Source organism: Polypterus senegalus, chromosome 7, assembly GCF_016835505.1.
Source record: "Polypterus senegalus isolate Bchr_013 chromosome 7, ASM1683550v1, whole genome shotgun sequence".
Taxonomy (NCBI): domain Eukaryota; kingdom Metazoa; phylum Chordata; class Cladistia; order Polypteriformes; family Polypteridae; genus Polypterus; species Polypterus senegalus.
In genome coordinates, this window is record NC_053160.1 from 9,328,576 (window position 1) to 9,350,866 (window position 22,291).

Sequence of the window (22,291 nt, forward strand, 5' to 3'; positions counted from 1 at the left end):
AACTTGCATGGATCTCCGCGCAGGCCATATGAGCTGCTGCTCCATCCTGTTGAAACCAGGCATCCACCACTTCCATTTCTTCCAGTTCTCCAGCATTTCAATGTAACGTTCAGAAGTGATGGTGACCATTGCTCCCCCCCTCCTCAAAATAGTAAGGGCCTACAATGCCTGATTCTGCAATGGCGCACCAAACTGTAACCCGCTCACTGTGTGGGGGTCTCTGATGAAGTTCACGAGGGTCAGTTTCAGGCCAATAAGCGAACGTTTTGCTTATTTACACAACCATTCAATGGAAATGGGCCTCGTCGCCGCACATGATGATGGGATCTCGATGAACGGTTTGCAGAATGTTGGTGCACAACTCTCTACGGCTCTCCCAGTCTCTCTCATTGAGTTCCTGCACTGCCATCATTTTGTTTGGATGGAAATGAAGGTCTTCATGCAAAATCAAAGACGTGTTGGAAATGCCTAAGGCAGAAGTGCGCGGAACATCTAGGAGACTGAAGAATTGATGCCCTTACAGCTTGGATGTTTTCAGGCATTCGTACAGTCCAAGGACAGCCTGGAGATTTTCTGTTCAGTGTTGTACCCGTCTGTCTAAATTTAGCCACCCACTGAAGAGTTGTTTTTCCGATTTGGGACGTCACTGATAGGAGGAATGCTGAAGTGCGTTCACAAGGCGCGCTGCGTAGCGATGATGGATTCGTTGTTTTTGAAGAACGCTTTGAAAGCGAAAGCCCGGTACGCAAAAAACTGAAAACTACAAGGAATCGCCTAGTAAAGGACCACCAGCCCACCCAGTCGTCTGCCTCTACCTTGCATAATGACCTTGAGAGATGTGGTGCTTCATTTTGGCTCACCCTGTAAATGCTGGAATGGATGGATTGACATCTCAGCTGCATTGGAGTGTGATGCCTTACCTGGCCAAGAGAACATAATGGATGGACGACATAAGTGGATGGCTTTAGTTTCTTATCCCAGTAGGGGCAATCACATAATGGGCAGACTGGGAAAGACAGGTTATCGGGGACATTTAATCCCCCAGGACAAAAGATAGCAGTGCTACTCTGGTCTGGGACTCTTCACCCCTTCAGCAACTGGTAGCTAATGTGTTGTGAGTGTACTTGTGCAATGGCTGGTGGATGCTGTACAGTGGTGGTGGTTGAAGTGTTCCCCCATGTCTATGTAAAATGCTTAGAGCAGGGGGACCCACACCTTTTCGACTTGTGAGCTACTTTTAAAATGACCAGGTTGAAATGATCTACCTACATTAAAAATCCATCCATCCATCCATTATCCAACCCGCTATATCCTAACTACAGGGTCACGGGGGTCTGCTGGAGCCAATCCCAGCCAACACAGGGCACAAGGCAGGAAACAAACCCCAGGCAAGGCGCCAGCCCACCGCAGGGCACACACAAACACACACCAAGCGCACACTAGGGATAATTTAGAATCGCCAAAGCACCTAACCTGCATGTCTTTAGACTGTGGGAGAAAACCCACGCAGACATGGGGAGAACATGAAAACACCACACAGGGAAGACCTGGGAAGCGAATCCGCGTCTCCTAACTGCGAGGCAGCAGCGCTACCCACTGCGTCACCGTGCCCCTCCTACATTAAAAATACACACACACACACACATATATATATATATATATATATATATATATATACATATATATATATATATATATAATATCGAGTATACTTTATGCATAAATATATGTTGTCGTACCTTGCATAACTGAATAACCTTTATGGCACAATAACAATTCAACACATTTATGGTCACTACAGTATTTGGATTTAATAATCTTCATGTGGAAAAAGGCTGACTCGCATAAATATTTAGAGCCGAATAATGCAATCGAGGAGGAAGCACATTTCCTCATGTTTGGGTACTTTTCCTCTGTGAGTAAGTTTCAAAACTGTCCAAGTGACTCACCTGGAACGATGCTTCTGTGTCTCAGCCTTTGCTTTTGAATTCAGCTGAGTGAAAAATGACGGCTGCCCGATTAACTGCGATTTTAGTTCCCTCTCCTTTCTCTTTCTCAGATCGCTTTTCGGAAGGACGTCAGTTTCGGAGTTTTTATGAACAGTTTGAAAGTGCCTTTCCACATTTTCCTTCTTTGGAATAGCAATGATAGATTGACAGATCAGACAAACGCACTTCGATTGTGACATTGGGAGAGAAAAAAAAATCATCTTCCAATTCCACATCCAGCCCATAAACAACATTTTTTTAAAATCCCTTCTTTAGTCGATATACTGTAAATTGGAAGGCTGACTAGATCACTTAGATAGTCGGAGTTTTGCAGTAGTTCGCGCGTTTGATCGTTCGTGCAGGATGACCAGTGTGTTAGAAGAGAAGAGATCTCAGACTGGCCGCACTTTAATCAAGTGGCAAATGCCATACGGAGGATATATGATAGACTATCGGTGAAAAAAATATTTTTTGAATGCAACACGATTTACCTGCACTACCTTTGCGATCTACTGGTCGATCGCGATGGACATTATGGGTACCCCTGGCTTAGAGTCTATAGCGCTACATACATGTAAGTATCTATCTAAGACAAACACACACAAACACGACATATATAGCTACTAGATAGGTTAAAGGAGCAGTACGTGCGCAAACCGAGATGCTGTGCTCTTTAAGTAGGAATAGCGAATTTGGAGATGCAAGGATACCTGGGACCACCAGAGGAAGATCAGGGGTTACGGTGTCAATACCAATTATTTGTTTGTCTTCAGTATGATATTAAATTGTAATTTAATTGCTTTGTAAAGGACATTGCAATACCACGGGGAGATTCATCCAACGTGAAATTGCTGCTATTCCCCCCACATTCAGGAACATGGAGAGCCGCGTCGAAACGTGTCTGGCAGAAAACTGAAACCACTTCCAGAACTGCATTTAATGTGGTCGATTACACGTACGGCAAGATATCAAGCTTTTTTTTTGGTTCAAATTGCTTCATCCTAACGTGAGGTGCAACAGAATATTCGGAGCCTCTTTCGAGTGAATCTCCCTGTATCTTCTTATATAATACGCTACCGTGGCTGTCCGTTTGTCAGTCCAGGATTTTAAATCACCTGTAGCTTTCAAACCGTTTGAACTTTTGACTTGAAATTTGCTACACATATACTATGTGATGTCTACTATCCGCTTTCGGGGTCATGATTGATCTCCAAGGTTATTCCTCTTTTTATTTTTATTTTACTTTATTGTAGAATCTACACTCAGCAGCGGCCAACAGGGCGGTCATGTGGCGCATGCGTACAGGCGCTGTTCTCACTCCCTACCACCTTCGCCGTCACTTCTCCTACCTCTTCATATATTAAATAATACTTGTGGCAGATTGAAGATATAGTGCCAGCTTAAGTGAAAAATTAAAGAAAACGTACTAAATAATTGCAACGTAAACACTGACTTAATCAGTTTTAACACGAAAAGATGCCGACGAAAGAAGAGAAGAAGCGGGCGGCTAGAGTGGAGAAAAGAAGAGCTGCTCAGGAAGCAGCAAGGGCATCAACCTCTGAGCAAACGAATGCGAAACGTACGGAGAAAGAGGAGGAAAACTAGGAATAGACAAGTGAAGTGTATTCGTGCAGTGCGCCGTTACTGTTATAAAATCCATCCATCCATTATCCAACCCGCTATATCCTAACTACTGGGTCACGGGGTCTACTGGAGCCAATCCCAGCCAACACAGGGCGCAAGGCAGGAAACAAAACCCGTATTTATAAAATATTGATTAATTTTAATTAATCAATATTTTATACCTGAAACGGCGCATTATAATTATAGAGAAGACTGTGGTTTTGTTTGTTTGTTTGTTTTTTTGTTTCTTTCAGCTCTCAGTTTTAATATTATAGATATATCCTGCCATCTTCTTTAAAAATCATTCAGAGATTTTTTTTTAATTTTGGCCCCCCAAATCTTCCACCGTCCCACTGTGCCGTTGGAATGGACACGTCGTTAGCTTAATGGCGCAATTCCTACACAGTAATTTATTTACAGTAAAATGATTTTGTTGGAACTAACGCTTATGATCCAGCAATACTAGATTTCCTGTCTGCCTGCTCAAATCAATAATCATAAGCTGGTTGCTTTTTAATGTAACCCATGAAATGGTTGCTTCTAACGTTACAAAGAAGCGTACATGGCAGTTCCGATTTCCAGCACCACTATATCATATTCATCAGTCCGTCAGACCTGCAGCCTAACAGGATGTTAAAGTGCTTCATTTTTTTATTGTAACTTCATTTGTTAAAAACACAGCCCAGACCATTCCAGTTTGGCCCTAATTCTCTTGCAGCCGTATCACTTTTCTCCGGGCATCTTCCTTGCGACACGTGAACAGGCCGTCACTTGTTCTGTCCCTTCCAATGCAGAAGTGGCTTTGCGGCAGCAGGACAGCTTGTGGAGCGCCAGCTCTCCACAAGGACAAGCCTGGACTGGAGCGGAGCCGCGTCTCCTTTAATGAGGCGCTTGCAGGAAGGCGAAGGCGTGACGTCACAGGCGAAGGCGTGACTGACATTCCGTAACCCGATCAGAGCATTAGAGAAACGGGAGCCGCGGAGATTTCCCAACGAGGACAATAAGCAAGAGTGGGGAGCTGACCTTCGCAGCGCAGCGCGTGGCATCACATCGCATCTCACCTTGCAAGAGGAAAATAATAATAATCGCGTTAATCGACCACTGACTGAAGCAAAAATCATGTCGGTGGCAGGACTGAAAAAACAGTTTCACAAAGCCACTCAGGTAAGCGACGATTTCATTCTTATTGGCTGGCAGGAGAGATGGCACGATCTGTGTTATTTATTCATGACACTGCGCCCAGAGGTTGATTTATCCTCATTTTCGATCCTGTCGCGCAACGGAAGATCTACTTATGGGGTAGAAGCAGCGCGTCAAACGTCGCATCGTCTGGTGTGTGCATGATGCAGATATTTAAGTAGAAAATCCCATCGCCACCAACAACACCCCGCCCCCCCTTACTCAGCAAGCACTGGGTACAAGCGACAGATGTTTATGAATCCATGCTTGTTAGATTCGGTTTTTAGTGCTCGTTTATTAAAGCTTGTTAGAGCAAACTTTAAGAATCTATTTATTACTAGAGTATCTATCTATCTATCTATCTATCTATCTATCTATCTATCTATCTATCTATCTATCTATCTATCTATCTATCTATCTATCTATCTATCTAAAGTTATATTAACTCTATGGCCGCTATCCCTTAAAACTTTATAAACATAAATCTTGTAATCTCATCGATACTTTGCCTTTCGCATCTGTTTATCTAAATTATTTTTTATTTCGTATTGCACCATTTTAATCGAATTCTCCAACTATTGGTTTGCTCTTGCGCTAATACTACCGTTATTACGTGTTGTAGTCTCGGTGAAGGTATGTCTTCGACTGAAGCTTGTCGATATGTCGGGTATGGATTTGAGCCCCATGTTTTTTTTTTCTTTGCTACTTTTCCCAGGGACTGGAGAGACAGAAGAATGTTTGTTTTGTTTTTACCGCTTCACCTGGTCAAGCGATTGCCCGTCTACCTGGCACCCAAATGCCCGGCCACCGCCGATAAGGACACGCTTATGGTGATCCCTGCCGTTTTGGGGCCCCTCTAAACCGAACCGTGCATTAATTTGCTCTGTGATTTTTGTTGGTTTAACACTAATACTCAGTTACAAATACCTGGATGTGCTCTATGCCATTTAAGCTGCTTCTTTCACTGAAAATCGCTCCCTTGGACGTAAGAAATGCTAATTTTGCCACGACAATAAAGACTTTCCAGAGGTCTCATGGACGCGGGTTTCTGCACATTTCCACCTCCGCTAGCAATCGCTTATTCCTGGGCAACGCTAAGTTAGAAACTGAGACCGGATGGAAACAAACCGTTAATCACATCATGGTCATGCAGACCCGGTGCCATCGGGTCAAACAGTAGCCACCCTACACACAGGACACCACCTACAGCAATGAGCCCATCTTTTACAAACCTCTTTATTTTTACATAGGATTACAGGAAGGAGGCGGAGCCACACTGGGACCAATGGAAGCCAGAATTCCGTTGATCCCTAGCAAAAGGAGATACGCAATACAGTGGGTGGGTCTGAGAAAGAGTGGGGTTCACCAGGCAAGGCAAGACAGGCTGAAATCGAAGTAATCAACATATTCCTCTGTGTTCACATGTGCAGTGCACTATGTACTCCATATGTCTCTGTTATATGCTGTTTGGTGTGAGATTTGATAAAGCAATGTTATTGTTTGTGATGCACCATCTATTGGAATGATAAATGCACTGCATTTTATCACTAAAAATATTTGTGATGCACCATCTGTTGGAATGACAAATGCAATGCGTTTTATTACTAAAAACGTTTAGGATGCGACATCTGTTGGAATGAGAAAAGCAATTCATTTTATTACTAAATATTTGTGATGTACGATTTGTCAGAACTGACAGAATGACAAATATGAATGCATATGTCTCGGTTTTATGCCATTTAGTATGGTATTCACAAAAGCAGTGTTAATGGTTATGATGCTCTATCTGTTCGAATGAAGGTAAAATGGCAGCTGGATGGACACACAGACACACAGATACTTATCATTTGATTAAGGTAGACTAGCAGTGCTACCTGTCTATGATGGGTAGAAGTATTCAATGTAGAACTAAGTGTTAACATTTGCAATGTAGCATGCAATGTATATGTCTGTCATATACCATTTAGTATGGGATTTGTAAAAGCAGCGTTAATGTATCAGATGTACCATGTGTTGGAATAACAAATGCAAAAATATGTCTGTTTTATATCACTTGGTATAAGATTTGTAAAAGCAGTGTTATTGTTTGTGAAGCAGTATCTATTGGAATGACAGATGCAATGCATTTATTGCTAAAAATGTTTGTGATGCACCATCTGTTGGAATGACAAGTGCATTCATTATACATATCTCTGTTATAAGCCATTTGGTATGGGATTCATAAAAACAGTGTTAATGTTTGTGATGCTCCGACTGTTGGAATGAAAGTAAAATAGCAAGTGGAAATACTCACAGATACTTATCCTTTGATTAAGGTAGACTAGCAGTGCTACCTGTCTATGATGGGTTGAAGTTGAAGTATTCAATGTTGAACTCAGTGTTAGCATTTGCAGTGCACCATGCAATGTGTATATCTGTTACCATTTAGTATGGAATTCATAAAAGCAGTGTTAATGTTTCTGAGGTACCATGTGTTGGAATGACAAATGCAAAGAGTATGTCTCTGTTTTATAATATTTGTTATGGGATTTGTTAAAGCAGTTTTAATGTTTCTGATGCACCATCTATTGAAATGTCAAATGTGATGCATATGTCTTTGTCATATGGCAGTTAGTATAATATTATTCAAGTGCAGAGCTGCAGAGCCATATGTCACTGCAGTTTCTTGGGAAAAGTCACAGAATATAATGAAGTTGGAGAGCCGGTGGAGCAGACATCACTGCAGGTGTAGAGCAGTATTTGTAGACCAGCAGATTTAGGGGGGAAGTTAAGGTTAGGGGTTAGTGGGGTCAGTGAGTGGTATAGACAGTTAAGATTAGGGGTAGCTTGAGGTTCGGCGTTAGCATTGTTAAGGTTAGGGGTTTGTGTGCTTAGTGTGTACTACAGATGTCAGGTAACGTCGCTTCTGTTCAGAACCTGCTGGTCTAGAACTTTTGGCTTAGACCTGTGGTGAAATATGGCTCTGCAGTTGGATGGTTTTCATTGGGTGTGGGATTTATAATACCAGTGTTAAATGCCATTTGGTAAAGTTTGGGATGCACCACCTGTTGGAATAACAAATGCAATTCATTTTATTGCTACAAATGTTTGTGAGGCACCCTCTGTTGGAAGTGACAAATCTAAAGCATATGTGTCGGTTACATGCCATTTGGTATGGGATTCATAAAAGCAGTGTCAATGTTTGTGATGTGCCATCTGTTGGAATAACACATGCAATGCATATCTCTTTGTCATATGCCATTTGGTATAATATTATCCAAGTGCAGAGCTGCAGAGCCATATGTCACTGTGGTTTCTGACTGCAGTTTCTTGGGGGGAAGTCACGGAATAAAAAGAAGTTGGAGAACTGGAGGAGCAGACATGACTGCCAGTGTTGAGAAGCAGATGTAGGGGGGAAGTTAAGGTTAGGGGGTTAGTGTGGCTAGTGAGTGGTACAGACGGTTAAGATTAGGGGTAGCTTGAGGTTCGGCGTTAGCATTGTTAAGGTTAGGGTTTTGTGTAGTTAGTGTGTACTACAGATGTCAGATGACGTCACTTCTGTCCTGAAACTGCTGGTCTAGCACTGTTGCCGTAGACCTGTGGTGACATATGGCTCTGCAGTTGGGAGCTTCTCATTGGGAGTGGAATTTATAAAACCAGTGTCATATGTTCTGTTATATGTCACTTGGTCAAGTATGGGATGCACCATCTGTTGGAATAACAAATGTAACAACAACAACATTTATTTCTATAGCACATTTTCATACAAACAGTAGCTCAAAGTGCTTTACATAATAAAGAATAGAAAAATAAAAGACACAATAAGAAAAACAAAATAAATCAACATTAATTAGCATCGAATAAGAGTAAGGTTCAATGGCCAGGGGGGACAGAAAAAACAAAAAAACTCCAGACGGCTGGAGAAAAAATAAAATCTGTAGGGATTCCAGACCATGAGACCACCCATTCCCCTCTGGGCATTCTACCTCACATCTATGAAACAGTCCTCTTTGGATTTAGGGTTCTCACGGAAGGGCTTGATGATGATGGTCATGTAGACTTCTGCCTTTTAATCCATCCATCATTGTTGGTGCATCATGAAGCTTTGAGTAGGTGGAGGTGATGCAGGCTGCCACCACAAAGAAACCGGAAAAAGAAACAGAAGAGACAGTTTGGATTTTAGAGCCACCATGAGTAATTATTATGAGGAAACTGAACATACAGAGTATCAGGATTAAGTTAAATTAAGTTAGATTGAAGTTATAGAAGGCCATGTTAAAGTAATGTGTTTTCAGCAGTGTTTTAAAGTGCTCTACTGTAGTGAATTCCTATTGGCAGGCTATTCCAGATTTTAGGTGCATAGCAACAGAAGCCCGCCCGCCTCACCACTTCTTTTAAGTTTTGCTCTTGGAATTCTAAAGAGACACTCATTTGAAGATCTGAGGTTACGATTTGGAATATAAGGTGTCAGACATTCCGATATATAAAATGGGGCGAGATTATTTAAGGCTTTATAAACCACTAGCCAACCCGCGGTGTAGCATACGCCGCATAATCAGGTCGCTTTTTAAATGATTTTTAAGCACAGAGGAAAAAATAAACATTTGAAAAATCCGTGATTTAATAAACCACCAAGAAAAGTAACATTGCAACAATGCACGCTACGAAGCAACATACAATTGTCCGTGAAGCGAAGGACGGGGTTGAATGGCGCTCGTTCAGTACGCACTGCCCGCTTATGTGCCCGCCCCCAACTCCCTACCTGAGTCGCTTTCGTCTGTGTACAGTCCACATGCACCTGTGAGTCACGTTGACTGGTAATTTTCCAAACAACGCCTCAGTCGGTTTCCACGTTGACTTTTCATTGTTTTTTGCGGTTCTGGGTGCTTTTTTTATAAATAATCCACCAAGTCACCCCTACCGGGGGGGTTTTACAAAGGGCAGGAACGTGATCAGTGCGAGCGTATGACCCGCACATACTGGGAATTTCTCGTTCGTGGGGAACAATTGCAAGCCACGGTCTGCATAACGAATGGGGTTCAACGGCTTACCCACGCCGGGTAGACACACGTTGATCCATTCAGTGTAGCGCGCGTGCAGTACCGGACATACAAGTGCATCACAGACCTGTTAATGCTCAATCGCACGTGGCTGAAAGCCACTTGTCCCTCTAAGAATTTGGACGCCGACCGCTGTTGGGTCGTGTAACTATTTAGCAGGCGGGAGTCTCGTTCGTTTTCGGAAATAAGCATCCAAATCGCTCCACTAAGTAAGAACTGCCATGCACCACCACCCACAGAATCGAGAAAAAGCTGTCAATCCTCTCCTTGTCCGGGCGGGGTGAGGTTTCCTGTGTTGAGTCAAATGAAGCGAAAGGCTCCACATCTGGTGGTGCCCTTCCGTCAATTCCTTTAAGTTTCAGCTTTGTAACCATACTCCCCCGAACCCAAAGACTTTGGTTACCCGGTTGGCTGCCCGGCGGGTCATGGGAATGACGCTGCCAGATCGCCTGTTGCGGGGCCTGCTTTGGTGAATCAGGTGAGACGGTAATGAAACAGAGGCACAGGGCTTATTGGTTTTTAAAGACTGCTTTCTTCATTGGGTTTTAACCAATGCACGGAACGAACCAACACACAATCGTCTGTGCGGCGCGGAGGGTGGAACGGGAGGAGAGGAGGACGACATCCACTCCGCTCCCTCCGTCATGCTAGTCTGCTGATTTCTCGTTCAGTATACACCGCCTGCTCAAGTGCCCACCTCCAACTCGTCACTCGAGACGTTGTCGTCTTTGTACAGTGCAGATGCACCTGTGAGGCTAGGGTTGCCACCCGTCGTTTAAAATACGGAATCGTCCCGTATTTGAGAATGAAATTGCGCGTTCCGTGGTCTTGGCCCCCGCTGCAGTATGCGTCCCTTATTTGTTTGTATTAAAAGTGGTAACCGTACCTGTGACTCACGAAGACTTTTCATTGCTCTGTGCGGTTTTGGCTGCCTTTCTATATATAATCCACCAAGACACCCGACCACGGGGGGGGGGTGTGTACAAAGTGCAGGAGCATCTAAGAAGACGCATGTTTGTCGCGGATGCGAATTGCTGTATGTAGCGTGTAAAACAGTTTGCTATGAACAGTTTCGTCAATGACATTTCTCCAAAAAAACCCAACTGACAGAAACAAACAGTTACCTGAAGCAGGAATTTCTATAACATTGAAAGAAGTGTTGTTTCCATGAAATACATTTGAAGCGGTAGCCATGGAGGGCAAAAGAATAGTCAACGTGGCTCACAGCTGGGTTTGGACCACAGCACAGACCAAAGCGAGTGAGTATGTGTTTGATGAGCTGTTTGATTTGGCGGGCAGTGGTCTGAGGTGCGTTCCTGAGCACGTGGGAGGAGGGGTAGAGTTTGTGGGCGAGGCTTCGTTGTTCCTTTCGCATGGTTTTTCATGGTGGACGCGGTTGGTGTCGAAACCGAAAAGAATAATGAAAAGTCAACGTGGCTTAGACGTGCATGTGGACTCCTTGCACAGACGAAAGGGGCTAACTGGGTGGTCGGTGAGTTTTTGCGTCAGGGCACATGGGTAGGCAGTGTGAATGCGTAATTAGCGAGGGTAGACGCGGGCCGGTGAAAAAGGAGTGTTGGTGGGCAAGAAAACGTCTTCCGTGTTCCTGCAGGAGCATCTAAGAAGACGCATGTTTGTCGCGGATGCGAATTGCTGTATGTAGTGTGTAAAACAGTTTGATATGGTGCAAGCGATCATGCGTTGTAACCGAAAACTCGTAGACTGCTTACTTCATTGTGTTTTAACCTCAGTTGTAATGGAATGTTTTAAGGATCCCATGGGATACCCCTCGCAAACCGTTTCACACGCTGCATATGGCGATTCACCTCCGCGAGAAACATGCCTAACAGTCAACGTAGCTCGGAGGTGCATGACATGAACATGGCATTAACATGACCTGCACCGCATGTGGCCTCCACGACAGACGAATATAAATGACGCCACTTTTTCTGTGTCCTCCCGTCCGACTTGGTGGGCGTGGCCATGCGAGTTGTCGTCATATTCAATGGTCTTGGAGTTGGTGGGCGTGGCTCCTTCCTGCGTTCGCCATAGGTGTCTCACTTGTCGGCGGCTTAGTGAATCCACGCCCCTTCCGGCGTGCTTTTCATGGTTGTCTTGCCTTAGTGAATTATATATATAGATAAGCAGAATTTTAAAGTCAATCCTGAATGACACAGGTAACCAGTGTAGTGACATCAAAACTGGAGAGATGTGTTCGGATTTTCTTTTCCTAGTTAGGATTCTAGCAGCTGCATTCTGCACTCGTTGCAAATGATTTATGTCTTTCTTGGGTAGTCCTGAGAGGAGTGCATTACAGTAATCTAGTCGACTGAAAACAAACGCGTGAACTCATTTCTCAGCATCTTTCAGTGATATAAGAGGTCTAACTTTAGTTATGTTTAAGTGAAAAAATGCTGTCCTAGTGATCTGATTAATATGCGATTTCAAATTCAGATTACAGTCAACAATTACCCCTAAGCTTTTTACCTCCGTCTTGTCTTGGTTATATGCCATTTGGTATGGGATTCGTAAAAGCAGTGTTAATATTTGTGATGCGCCATCTGTTGGAATGACACATGCAATGCATACGTCTTGGTTGGTTATATGCAGCTTGGCATGGAATTTGCAAAAGCAGTGATAATGCCTGTAATGCGCCATCTGTTAGAATGAGAAATGCAAAGTAGGTTTTTTTTCTAAAACTGTGTGGGATGTGCCATCTTTTGGAATGGCAGAGACTTAGCAACCAGACACACGTTTATTCCTTTGGTTAAAGTGGATTTGAAATTTGACTGGTAGCCAATGTATGGCAGCTAAGACAGGACTTACTGTTGATCTCCCATTTTCTTTGTCCCTGTAAGAACTCTGGCAGTGACATTTTGTACCCGCTGAAGTTTATTCATCACCTCAATGGTCAGCAGTGCACCGCAGCAATCAAGTTTAGAAGAAATAACAGCAGGCACTGCTTTGTCAACACCATTGATTTATTGTTTAGTAAAACAATGCGTGTGTTTGACTCAATGATGAGTGGTGGCTTTTTCCTAAATATCAATGTAATATTATTGCAATATAATGACGTGTGTTTTGCACATTGTGAGCATACAATTGGAGATCTGACATGGGGATTAGGAGTAACGTGAGATGTTTTATTTTTTCTCCACCGACGGTTTCATATTGTTTGCCGTACAGCGTTGGTTACTATCAACACCTGTTATATCGCAAACTTTTTAAAAATCCATAAAAACGTGAGATTACAGTTTTTCGTTGGTAATCACTACAAAACTACAGAAGTTGAGGAAGGACATGCAGTAGTAATGACTTGTCTTGTTTGCTAGAGGTTTTAGAATAATTTGCTCAAGGAAGTGCAGTGTTATTCATCTTTTTTTATTGTTTCGTGGAGATCAAGGAATAATGTTCTGAAGATCTCGAAGAAAAATAACATTTGTTTTCTCAAAATAACGCCATCATTTTCTGGAGCTCTTGAGAAAACATCCAGCGTAACGTTTTAGCTATGTCAGATTCCTCGTGATGACTGAAGGTCTTGTGTATGAAGTATCAGCGTGTTTGGACCAAGAGGACATGCTGAGAAGAACATGCAGGAGCGTCTAGATAGACTCGCAATGGGTGGGGGAGAAGGGGCGGGTTTGCCCAAAATGAATCAGATTGGATCTCGGTACTGATATTTTTGAGATTAGGGTTTGAGACAAAGCACCTCAAAGCAGGCATGCAAGAAATCATCCGACACGAGTATTGAGTCAATTAGAGTTTGTGGCCACCAGGGGGCGCACCAGCTGCCCAAACCCGACACAGACAGACGTAGATGCAAGTTCAGCAAGGCAAGTGTTTTCATTGGTTGTGGGAAACGCTTCCCTCATTTTCCGACCTGCGCAGATTTCAAATACACAGGATGAGATGTTTAACATCCATAGTGTCTGGGGACTATGCTAGGAAGGGGCGTCCTCTTCCCTGAGCCAAGCTTACACCTGACAGCATACCCTAAAAGAAGGAATCGCACTATGTCTTTCGCTGGGGTTGTCAAGTCAATCATCAATCAACATTTATTTATATAGCACATATTCATACAAAAAAAAATGTAGCAGCTCAAAGTGCTTTACAAAATGAAGAATAGAAAAATAGAAGACACAATAAAAAATAAACATAAGTCAACATTAATTAACATAGAATAAGAGTAAGGTCCGATGGCCAGGGTGGACAGAAAAAACAAAAAAACTCCAAAAGCTGGAGAAAAAAATAAAATCTGTAGGGGTTCCAGACCACGAGACCGCCCAGTCCCCTCTGGGCAATCTACCTAACATAAGTCAAACAGTCCTCTTTGTATTTAGGGTTTTCATGGAAGGACCTGATGATGATGGTCACGTAGACTTCTGGCTTTTAATTCATCCATCATTGTTGGAGCATCATGAAGCTCCTACCTTCATCAGCGTTTCCCTGACTAGGCCCACAACGTCTCCAGTAGCCTCAGCAGTGGTATCTGGTGTCCCGGGACCACCCCCCTCTGCATTCGTCCAGCCTTCTTATTTGGGAGACCAGAGAGGGTCTTTTCTTTTAATCCATAGCCACTGGCTGCTCCATTCCACTACCCTAGATACTGTATTTCCTTAATGGCATAGTGTAGGGCATGCCCACTAATGCCAAAGTCCCTCATCAGCCTTACAGTGGATGTTGCAACAAGGCCCCTGCATCCGACCTTACATTCCATCCTTGCTGTCCTGCCTCTGCTGCAAGTTCGGAATATCTTTGTTTTTTTCTTTCCAAAGCTTTTTGCGCTGCGTCTTCCCAGGGAACTGTGAGCTTGACAAAGTATTCCTGGCGCTGTGTGCCTGACCACAAGACCAGGTCAGGCCTCAGGTTGGTGACGGCTATTTCTGGTAGGACTGTGAGTCGTTAGCCCACGTCCACCAGCATTTGCCAGTCCCGCGCTGTTTCCATCTCACCCAATCTGGTCTTCAGGGAATCCTTTTGTTGCCTTTGGTCCCCTTCCCGAACAAACAACAAAGGCACATTTAAGTTGGTCTCTCTGGGTGGCAGGCCACTGATGGCAGTTCTCTTGCTTTCCAGAGTAGCTGCAAGACATTTAAGCACTTGGTGGTGTCTCCAGGTATATCGTCCTTGAGAGAGGCTTACTTTGCATCCTGTGAGGATGTGCCGCAGTGTACCTGGTGTTGAGCAGAGGGGGCATGGTGGATCTTCGCCTAGCCATTGGTTGAGGTTATGAGGAGTAGGGAGGACATCATAGGTAGCTCGAATGAGGAAACTTATCCTACCTGCTTCCATCATTCAGCATCTTTCGCTTTTCCAAATTCTCTCACTTTGTCCATTGGCCCTGTTTAGCCTGTGCCACAGCCTTGGCCCACCTTTTCTCCTCTTCATGCCGACGGACATCAGCCACGACCATTTTCCTCCAGTCTGTTGGGGTTGCCTTACTCCAGTAGGGTCGCCCTTTGCCAACCCCCAACCCACTTCTTGCCCGACGATGTCGCTGTGGTAGAGTGCAGATTTTGCCTGCTGGACTGCATTCTTAGCTTTCCATTTCCGTCCAGTTTCCAGAGTTGGTGCGGCAGCTCTAATCACTTTATCTTTTGACTCTGAAAGCATCATCTCAAGTCTCACTTTAGCACAGTTACCAGCACCAATAAAGCACTCAGCCCTTTCGTTTCTTCTTGCACTTTCTTTCCTTTTCTCTCCTTTTCTGTCCTTTCGCCTCCACTCCTCCTCCTCCTCCTCTAGCAAGCTTCGCCCACCTTCTTCCTCCCGACTCTGGCTCCTGGAGCAGTGGCAGCCGGCTCCTTTTATGCTGTACCCGGGAGTACTTCTGGTAGCCCGTTAAAGTGGTCCGGAAGCACTTCGGGGTGAGGCAGAAACCCGACAAAGTGGGGCACCGCAGTCCCTTCACCTCCCCCTGGCAGCACCAACGGTACCAAACATGGCTCTGCCAAACTCCAAACTTCCTATGGAGCCTTGTGGGAATCCCACCCAACCCAGCAGGCTGCCATCTAGTGCCCTGAAGGAGACAATGCCCTCTGCATGCTCTCTAACCCCCCCACCTCCTTCCATTATGAAGGCGTCCCAGCCAGGTAAGGATCCTGGCCGTCCGCCACAACGTACATTTGTGGACAAATCACACGAGTTACCATCAGTTGCCCTCATTGTTGTTAGTTGTTGTTATGTTTTAGCAAAGGTTACGTTTCGTTTCTTCAAGGTCTCAAGGAAATGATCTTAAGAAAGCAATAAAAAAAATGATATTGCACTTCCTCAAGAAAATGTTTCCTTTATTTTGAGAACACAATTTAAAAAAATAATATTATTGCAAGTCTTCCCTAAACTTAAAAAATCGGGAGTGGTCTCCCCTCGACTTTCTCCAATTCTCAGTTATGGGGATGGATATTTGAGAAGTAAACTGCAAGACAAGGATTATATTTTTATATTACTAGGGGCCTTTGCGGGCGGCATGGTGGCGCAGTGGGTAGAGCTGCTGCCTCGCAATGAAATGTTCGCTTCCTGGGTCCTCCCTGCGTGGAGTTTGCATGTTCTCCCCGTGTCTGCGTGGGTTTCCTCCCACAGTCCAAAGACATGCAGGTTAGGTGGATTGGTGATCCTAAATTGGGGTGTGTGTGTGTGCCCTGTGGTGGGTTGGCACCCTGCCCAGGATTGGTTCCTGCCTTGTGCCCTGTGTTGGCTGGGATTGGCTCCAGCAGACCCCCGTGGCCCTGTGTTCAGCGGGTATCTGAACATGTTCTAACATCAGTGTAAGCCAGCAAAACATCCTGACTAGACAGACAGATAGATAGAAAGGCACCATATGATTGATTAAGAGATATACAGAGCCACAAAGCTTTTTGGCTTTTTACAGAAGCTTTAGAAATAAATAAATAAATAGATAGATAAACATACAGGATGAATGGGGTGGCACGGTGGCGCTGATGCCTTGCAGTGAAGAGACCTGGGTTTGCTTCCCGGGTTCTCCCTGCGTGGAGTTTGCATGTTCTCTCCGTGTCTGCGTGGGTTTCCTCCCACAGTCCAAAGACATGCAGGTTAGGTGGATTGGTGATCCTAAATTGGGGCGTGTGTGTGTGCCCTGCAGTGGGCTGGCGCCCTGCCCGGGGTTTGTTTCGTGCCTTGTGCCATGTGTTGGCTGGGATTGGCACCAGCAGACCCCTGTGACCCTGTAGTTAGGATATAGCGGGTTGGATAATCGATGGATGGAGGGGCCTGTGCCCCCTGCTCGATTCTGTCGCCAACCCCACAGCCTGCGCTATGCGCCAGCCACTATTCGCGTCTCTGTCGCTCACGTATGTTGATTTCACTTTCACCAAACAACAAATCTTTAAATTCTCACAGATAGGCCTCTTCATTTGGAGGCAACACAAATTAGGCAATCTGCGCGACTTAAAGTTTATATCTGAACAATATATTTGATCTCTTTTTGCTGTTCTGTTATTTCACTGAGTAATAATTTCCGTTTGTTTGCGCCAATGCGTTCTTTACTTTAATTTTTTTGAGACTTTCAAATTTTAGTACTTTCATTTTCTCTAACCTGCTCTGCATGTGTACCGTTGCATCATTTTTGAATTCTTTATGAAGTTCTACTTTGTCGGCTACTCTTTGTTTTTTATTTCCGGCCCCAGGCCTGGTTAAATCTCTTGGCACAAAGACTCGACTCACAGGACATGAAAGTGTCTCTCCAAGAAAATTACGTCTCGTCTCTCATCCCGAGATTTTTTTATTAAACAGTAATAGAGAGATGTACACTAAAGAATCATCAACAACAAATCAAATCAAATGAATAATATCTTGAACAATTCTTATAAAAGTAAAGTTGAATAAATCAGACTCTGCAGCTGTATGAATAAAAGGTAAAGTGCCTCTGCCGGTTAGCGGAAATAGCTCAAAAGTTTTGTACCTAATATTTGTATGAAAAATTTGGTTGACCTAACTGATAGCATACTCATGTTATTGTGTTTACACACACACACACACACTGAGACATAATTCCAAATATGGAATTTTCGGGAGGTCTAAAATATCGAGATTCATCAAAATCTTGAAATGGAATTTTTGGACGATTACAATACTTTCCCCATACTTCGTATACGAGAAAGTAGAAAATATTTTTGTGTGGCATATTCCTTTAATGGTGCTGTATTTCTCTTATGTTGTTGCTGTTGTTCTTCTTCATTTTCATTGTTGATTATTCCATCAGCTCTGTCCAGCAGTTGACAGTAGCTGACATCTACAGCACTGGCTCAGATTTTGGGGTTGCACACCAGAAAGCTGTTTAATTGAGTCTGGTGTCCTTCTGCAGCCTGGAGCCTCCATCTTGGAGCTGTCTCAGTAGACCCTCTGCTGCATTATGTGATTCAGCTCACCTTCCCACCACCCTAATCTTAGCCTTTAGTGTGACCCTGCGGTGCTCTGGAGGTCTGCAGCTACACTCTGTTGGCGCAGCACTTGCAGGAAATACATGAAAGGCATACTTATTATAGTATAGGACCTCCACATGAGTGCAGAGGTAGTGGAATAGCAATAAGAGAGATCCAGAAAAAGTGCAAGGAGAAGAGACGGGTAAGTCTGGAGTGTGCAGAAGGGACATTAGTGTTATAGCCGAAAAATACCCTCAGCGGCAGTGAGGAATGAAAAATGTAACAAGAGGAACAACACACTTCTAGGAATCTATAAGGTCTACCCAAATGGTACATTGGTGGGGACTTTTGTCTGAAAACGCCTCTGAGAATGCTTCAGGTATTTTGAAGTTTATAAATTCAAGTAAAGTGCAGGAGATACGAGCAAACCTACAGACTGCATTGAGAATCCAACTAACCATTCCTGTAACTGTGGCAAGTAGTGAGAGGGGTTTAGTGAACTAAAGCTAATTAAAGCAGGTCTGCCATCTTCAATGACAGGGACAAGGCTGAATTCACTGGCAATTCTGTCTGTTGAAAAGGACACAGTAGCAGAATTGGATTTGTCAGAAATGAGTAAGAACTTTGCTGACATGAAATCTAAGAAGAAGATATGTTAACAGGAACGTTATTGATTTCACTTAAATAAGGTGACAAATAATATAAAAACTAGATAGATAGATAGATAGGCACTATAATAGATAGATAGATAGATAGATAGATAGAAAGGCACTATATAATAGATAGATAGATAGATAGATAGGCACTATATAATAGATAGACAGATAGATAGATAGATAGATATGAAAGGCACTATATAATAGATAGATAGATAGCTAGATGTTAGGGCCTTTTTGTAACTACTAAATGGCCCATTTGTAACCTACAGGGAACATTTGTACCTCTAGTAGGGACATTTTGTAACTTTAAGGCACATTTGTACCACAGCACAGGGAACATTTGTAGCTTGTAGGGCCTTTTTGTAACACAAGTCAGGCTCTTAAGTAACAAGCCAAAAAATGGTTATTTTGTAACACAATTGGCACTTTTGTAACACAAAAAGGTGACTTTTTAAAAAAAATTTTCTATTTATATTTGTTTTAAACATTAATCTTAACCTTAGTAGGTTCCTGGTTTTAGCACATTGTTTGTTGAAAGGCTATAGCACCATAATACTTCATGCTGGATACACTACAGTTTTAATACACAGATAGATGTGACTTTTTTTAGCTATACAGACATATTTAACTTTTATATTGAGTCATTCATGTCACTCCTGCACCCTCTCCTTCTTTCCTATTCTCTTCACTGCCAAGATAAGATGAGGTGGACTGTTAGGCCGAGCTCTAATCCTGATGGATTGTTGTTCAGGTCTTGATGTCTGATACATGAGCTAAGATGTGAGGCTTCAAGTTTTAAAAGTCAGTGTGTTGTGCTGGTAAATTCCATGTTGTATTTGTGTATTTTTGTGATCGAAGGCACACCTGCAAACATCCTGAAGTCTCACAAAGACAGGCTGGTTAGGCTGAATTGGTGTATTTCTGCTTTTTAAAAATGTTGTTGCTTAAGTAATTTCAATTTGAACTAAAGGTAAATTTTGCTTCCCCTCTGAGGCTTGCAAGAAGATGCAATTTGAAGAAAGAGAAATTTGTCAGGAGGATTAGGTCACTACAGAAAATATTAATAATGATTAAAAATATTGTAGTTTTATATGAAAAAAAGGAAATCAAAGGCCTAGTAAATTAATGTGAGTTTTATAAAAAGTAAAAGAATTAATATAAGGAATCCTAGCAATAACGATTGATTGCTAACAAAGTATGAAGCTTTTCTTATTAACGCACAGTGACGTTTCAGTGGCCTAACACAATTCTGATTTGTGTCTTAAGTTGTTTCTGCTCCTCTCTAAGGCCTACCACACGACCACTGAGACTGCTTTATCTATGTAACACTCTACTGGAACTCAGACTAAATAGTTTTAAATGCAAAAAAGTGAATTAAAACTTTAATGGAGACAAGCCTTGTGTAAATGTGGCCAGCACCTGGTTATATGAAGTTATTGATTAATCCAACTTACTGAAAACTAGTGTGATTTTTGAATTTCTTTTCCTCTTCCCTGTAATGTGAGCTCAGAGTGCCTTGAGTTACCAAGGCCAGCTGGTCAGTGGTGGTCATCAGTTGTGCTGACTTTCTTTCCCTTGTGCTGTACACCCAAAACATATAGAAGTGCAATCACAGAATGTCAGGCAATGACTACTCTGTTTAAAAATGCAGAATAGTATTTCTAAGTTTTGAAATCCTTAAAATATTATATTTAAACTTAAATAAACTATGTTTAAAAATGGCAACATAAGAGAGAATAGTAACAGTATTATTACAGTATAAGGCAAAGACCATCATGTCGCCATCCAAACTTAATTTTCACAAAGTAGTTTCTATAGGTCAAATTTGTAAAACTGAAATTTCAAATAAAACTCTACATTCACAACAACCCTCCTCCATTCACTAAACATATTTGTTTTTTTTAGTAAAATAATGTATATTTTATAATGAAATAGTCCATACCAGACTAAAGTAAATGTTTTATACACTCCATCAAACAATGTAATCACAAACAAAATAACAGAGAACAAATAATACAAAAACATAATTCAGGAAAAAATATTTTTATTGAACAAAATATTACAAGTACAAATGTTAGTGTAGTTGTTTTATTAAACAAAACAATTGTCATACTAATTAAATATTTAATTCATAATGCAATAATGAGTCAGTGAAATAAACATTTTCAAACTCACAGCAACAGACTCTGACCGGATGTTCAAGCCACACATTCAGCTGACATCTTGTGATCCTGAGGTACTTCAGGTTTGTTTTTCTGCGTTCAGATTTCATTCTTGTCAGACTGTGAGTGATCTGAACGTCTCTGCCATCTCCCCTCCTTCAGGGCAGCTGCCTAAAGCTTTCTTCACCCTCTCTTGTACTGTTGGGCCCAATGCCATGATGTGGTGGCACTTCTCCATTATCACACTGCCCCCTGAAGACCTGAAGATCCCCTTTATGGTGTTGTACAAGAATACAGCAGCTGAAAAAATCAATGAGATATATTGTTAATTTTCTGTTCTTTCCATTTCCTGACAAATTAAAGAATATGTGAAATTTAAATTATTTTATTTGTTCTTTCGCTCATTTACAAAACCTGCTTATTCAAGTTTACAATCACAATGATTTTAACTTGTACAATGTAATATTTAAGCATTTTTCTTAAGCAGTGTAAGAAATGTGATTTGTTTTAAAGATCGATTTCTCTCTTCCATTAAAAAGGGTACAGAATCAGCCCGTCTTGGCCCTGCTCTTCTACAATACCAGCATGCTGTCTAATCAGATGGTCATCTTTACATTGTCTGACCTCCGAATTTGATGATTTTACAGTCATATGTTGTTAGTTCGGAATGAACCTGTCATCTTTAAAGTTTGTATTTGAACACGTTAACTCACTAACATACATGTGTGACGTTGTTTGTACTCACTGTACTTTCAGTAGTTGTTTTGTATTGAAAGGCTTCAGGCCTAACTAAGATATTGTATTCTTGTGGGTTACTTCATTGATTGTTTATCTGAATTTGACAGACCCTACTTGTGATAACATTCAGACCCCATTGCTGTATAAATCTCACAAAGCAATCATGTCATCCATCCATTTAACCATCCACTTTCTAAACCAGGACAAGGTTGCAGGTAGCAGGAGCCTATCCCAGCAAGCAAGGACTAGAGGCAGGAACAGCATCTGTTCAGTTCACTTGACATGGTGAACACACACACACACACACACCAGGACCAGTCTAGTATTGGCAAATACACATAACCTGCATGTCTTTGGATTGTGGGGGAGAAGCACCAGGGGAAACCCATGCAGACACAGGAGAACATGGAGACTCCACGCAGGGAGGACCTGCAATGAGAATTCTGGTCTCCTTACTGCAAGAAAGCCGCACTGCCACTGTGGCACCGAGCTGAACAATCATGCCATCCAGAAGGGTTAAAGAAA

At 42.6% G+C, this 22,291-nt stretch overlaps 1 protein-coding gene across 1 annotated transcript in view; it reads left to right on the forward strand.

Moving 5' to 3' along the window:
* Positions 1 to 4,521: 4,521 nt before the first annotated feature.
* The window catches only part of LOC120532312 (endophilin-A1-like), a 211,980-nt gene continuing 194,210 nt past the window's right edge, over positions 4,522 to 22,291 (forward strand). Inside the window, exon 1 of the mRNA XM_039758211.1 lies at positions 4,522 to 4,775. Within this exon, the coding sequence (XP_039614145.1) occupies positions 4,731 to 4,775 (45 nt within the window). The 5' untranslated portion in view covers positions 4,522 to 4,730. The remainder of the gene's footprint in view (positions 4,776 to 22,291) is intronic.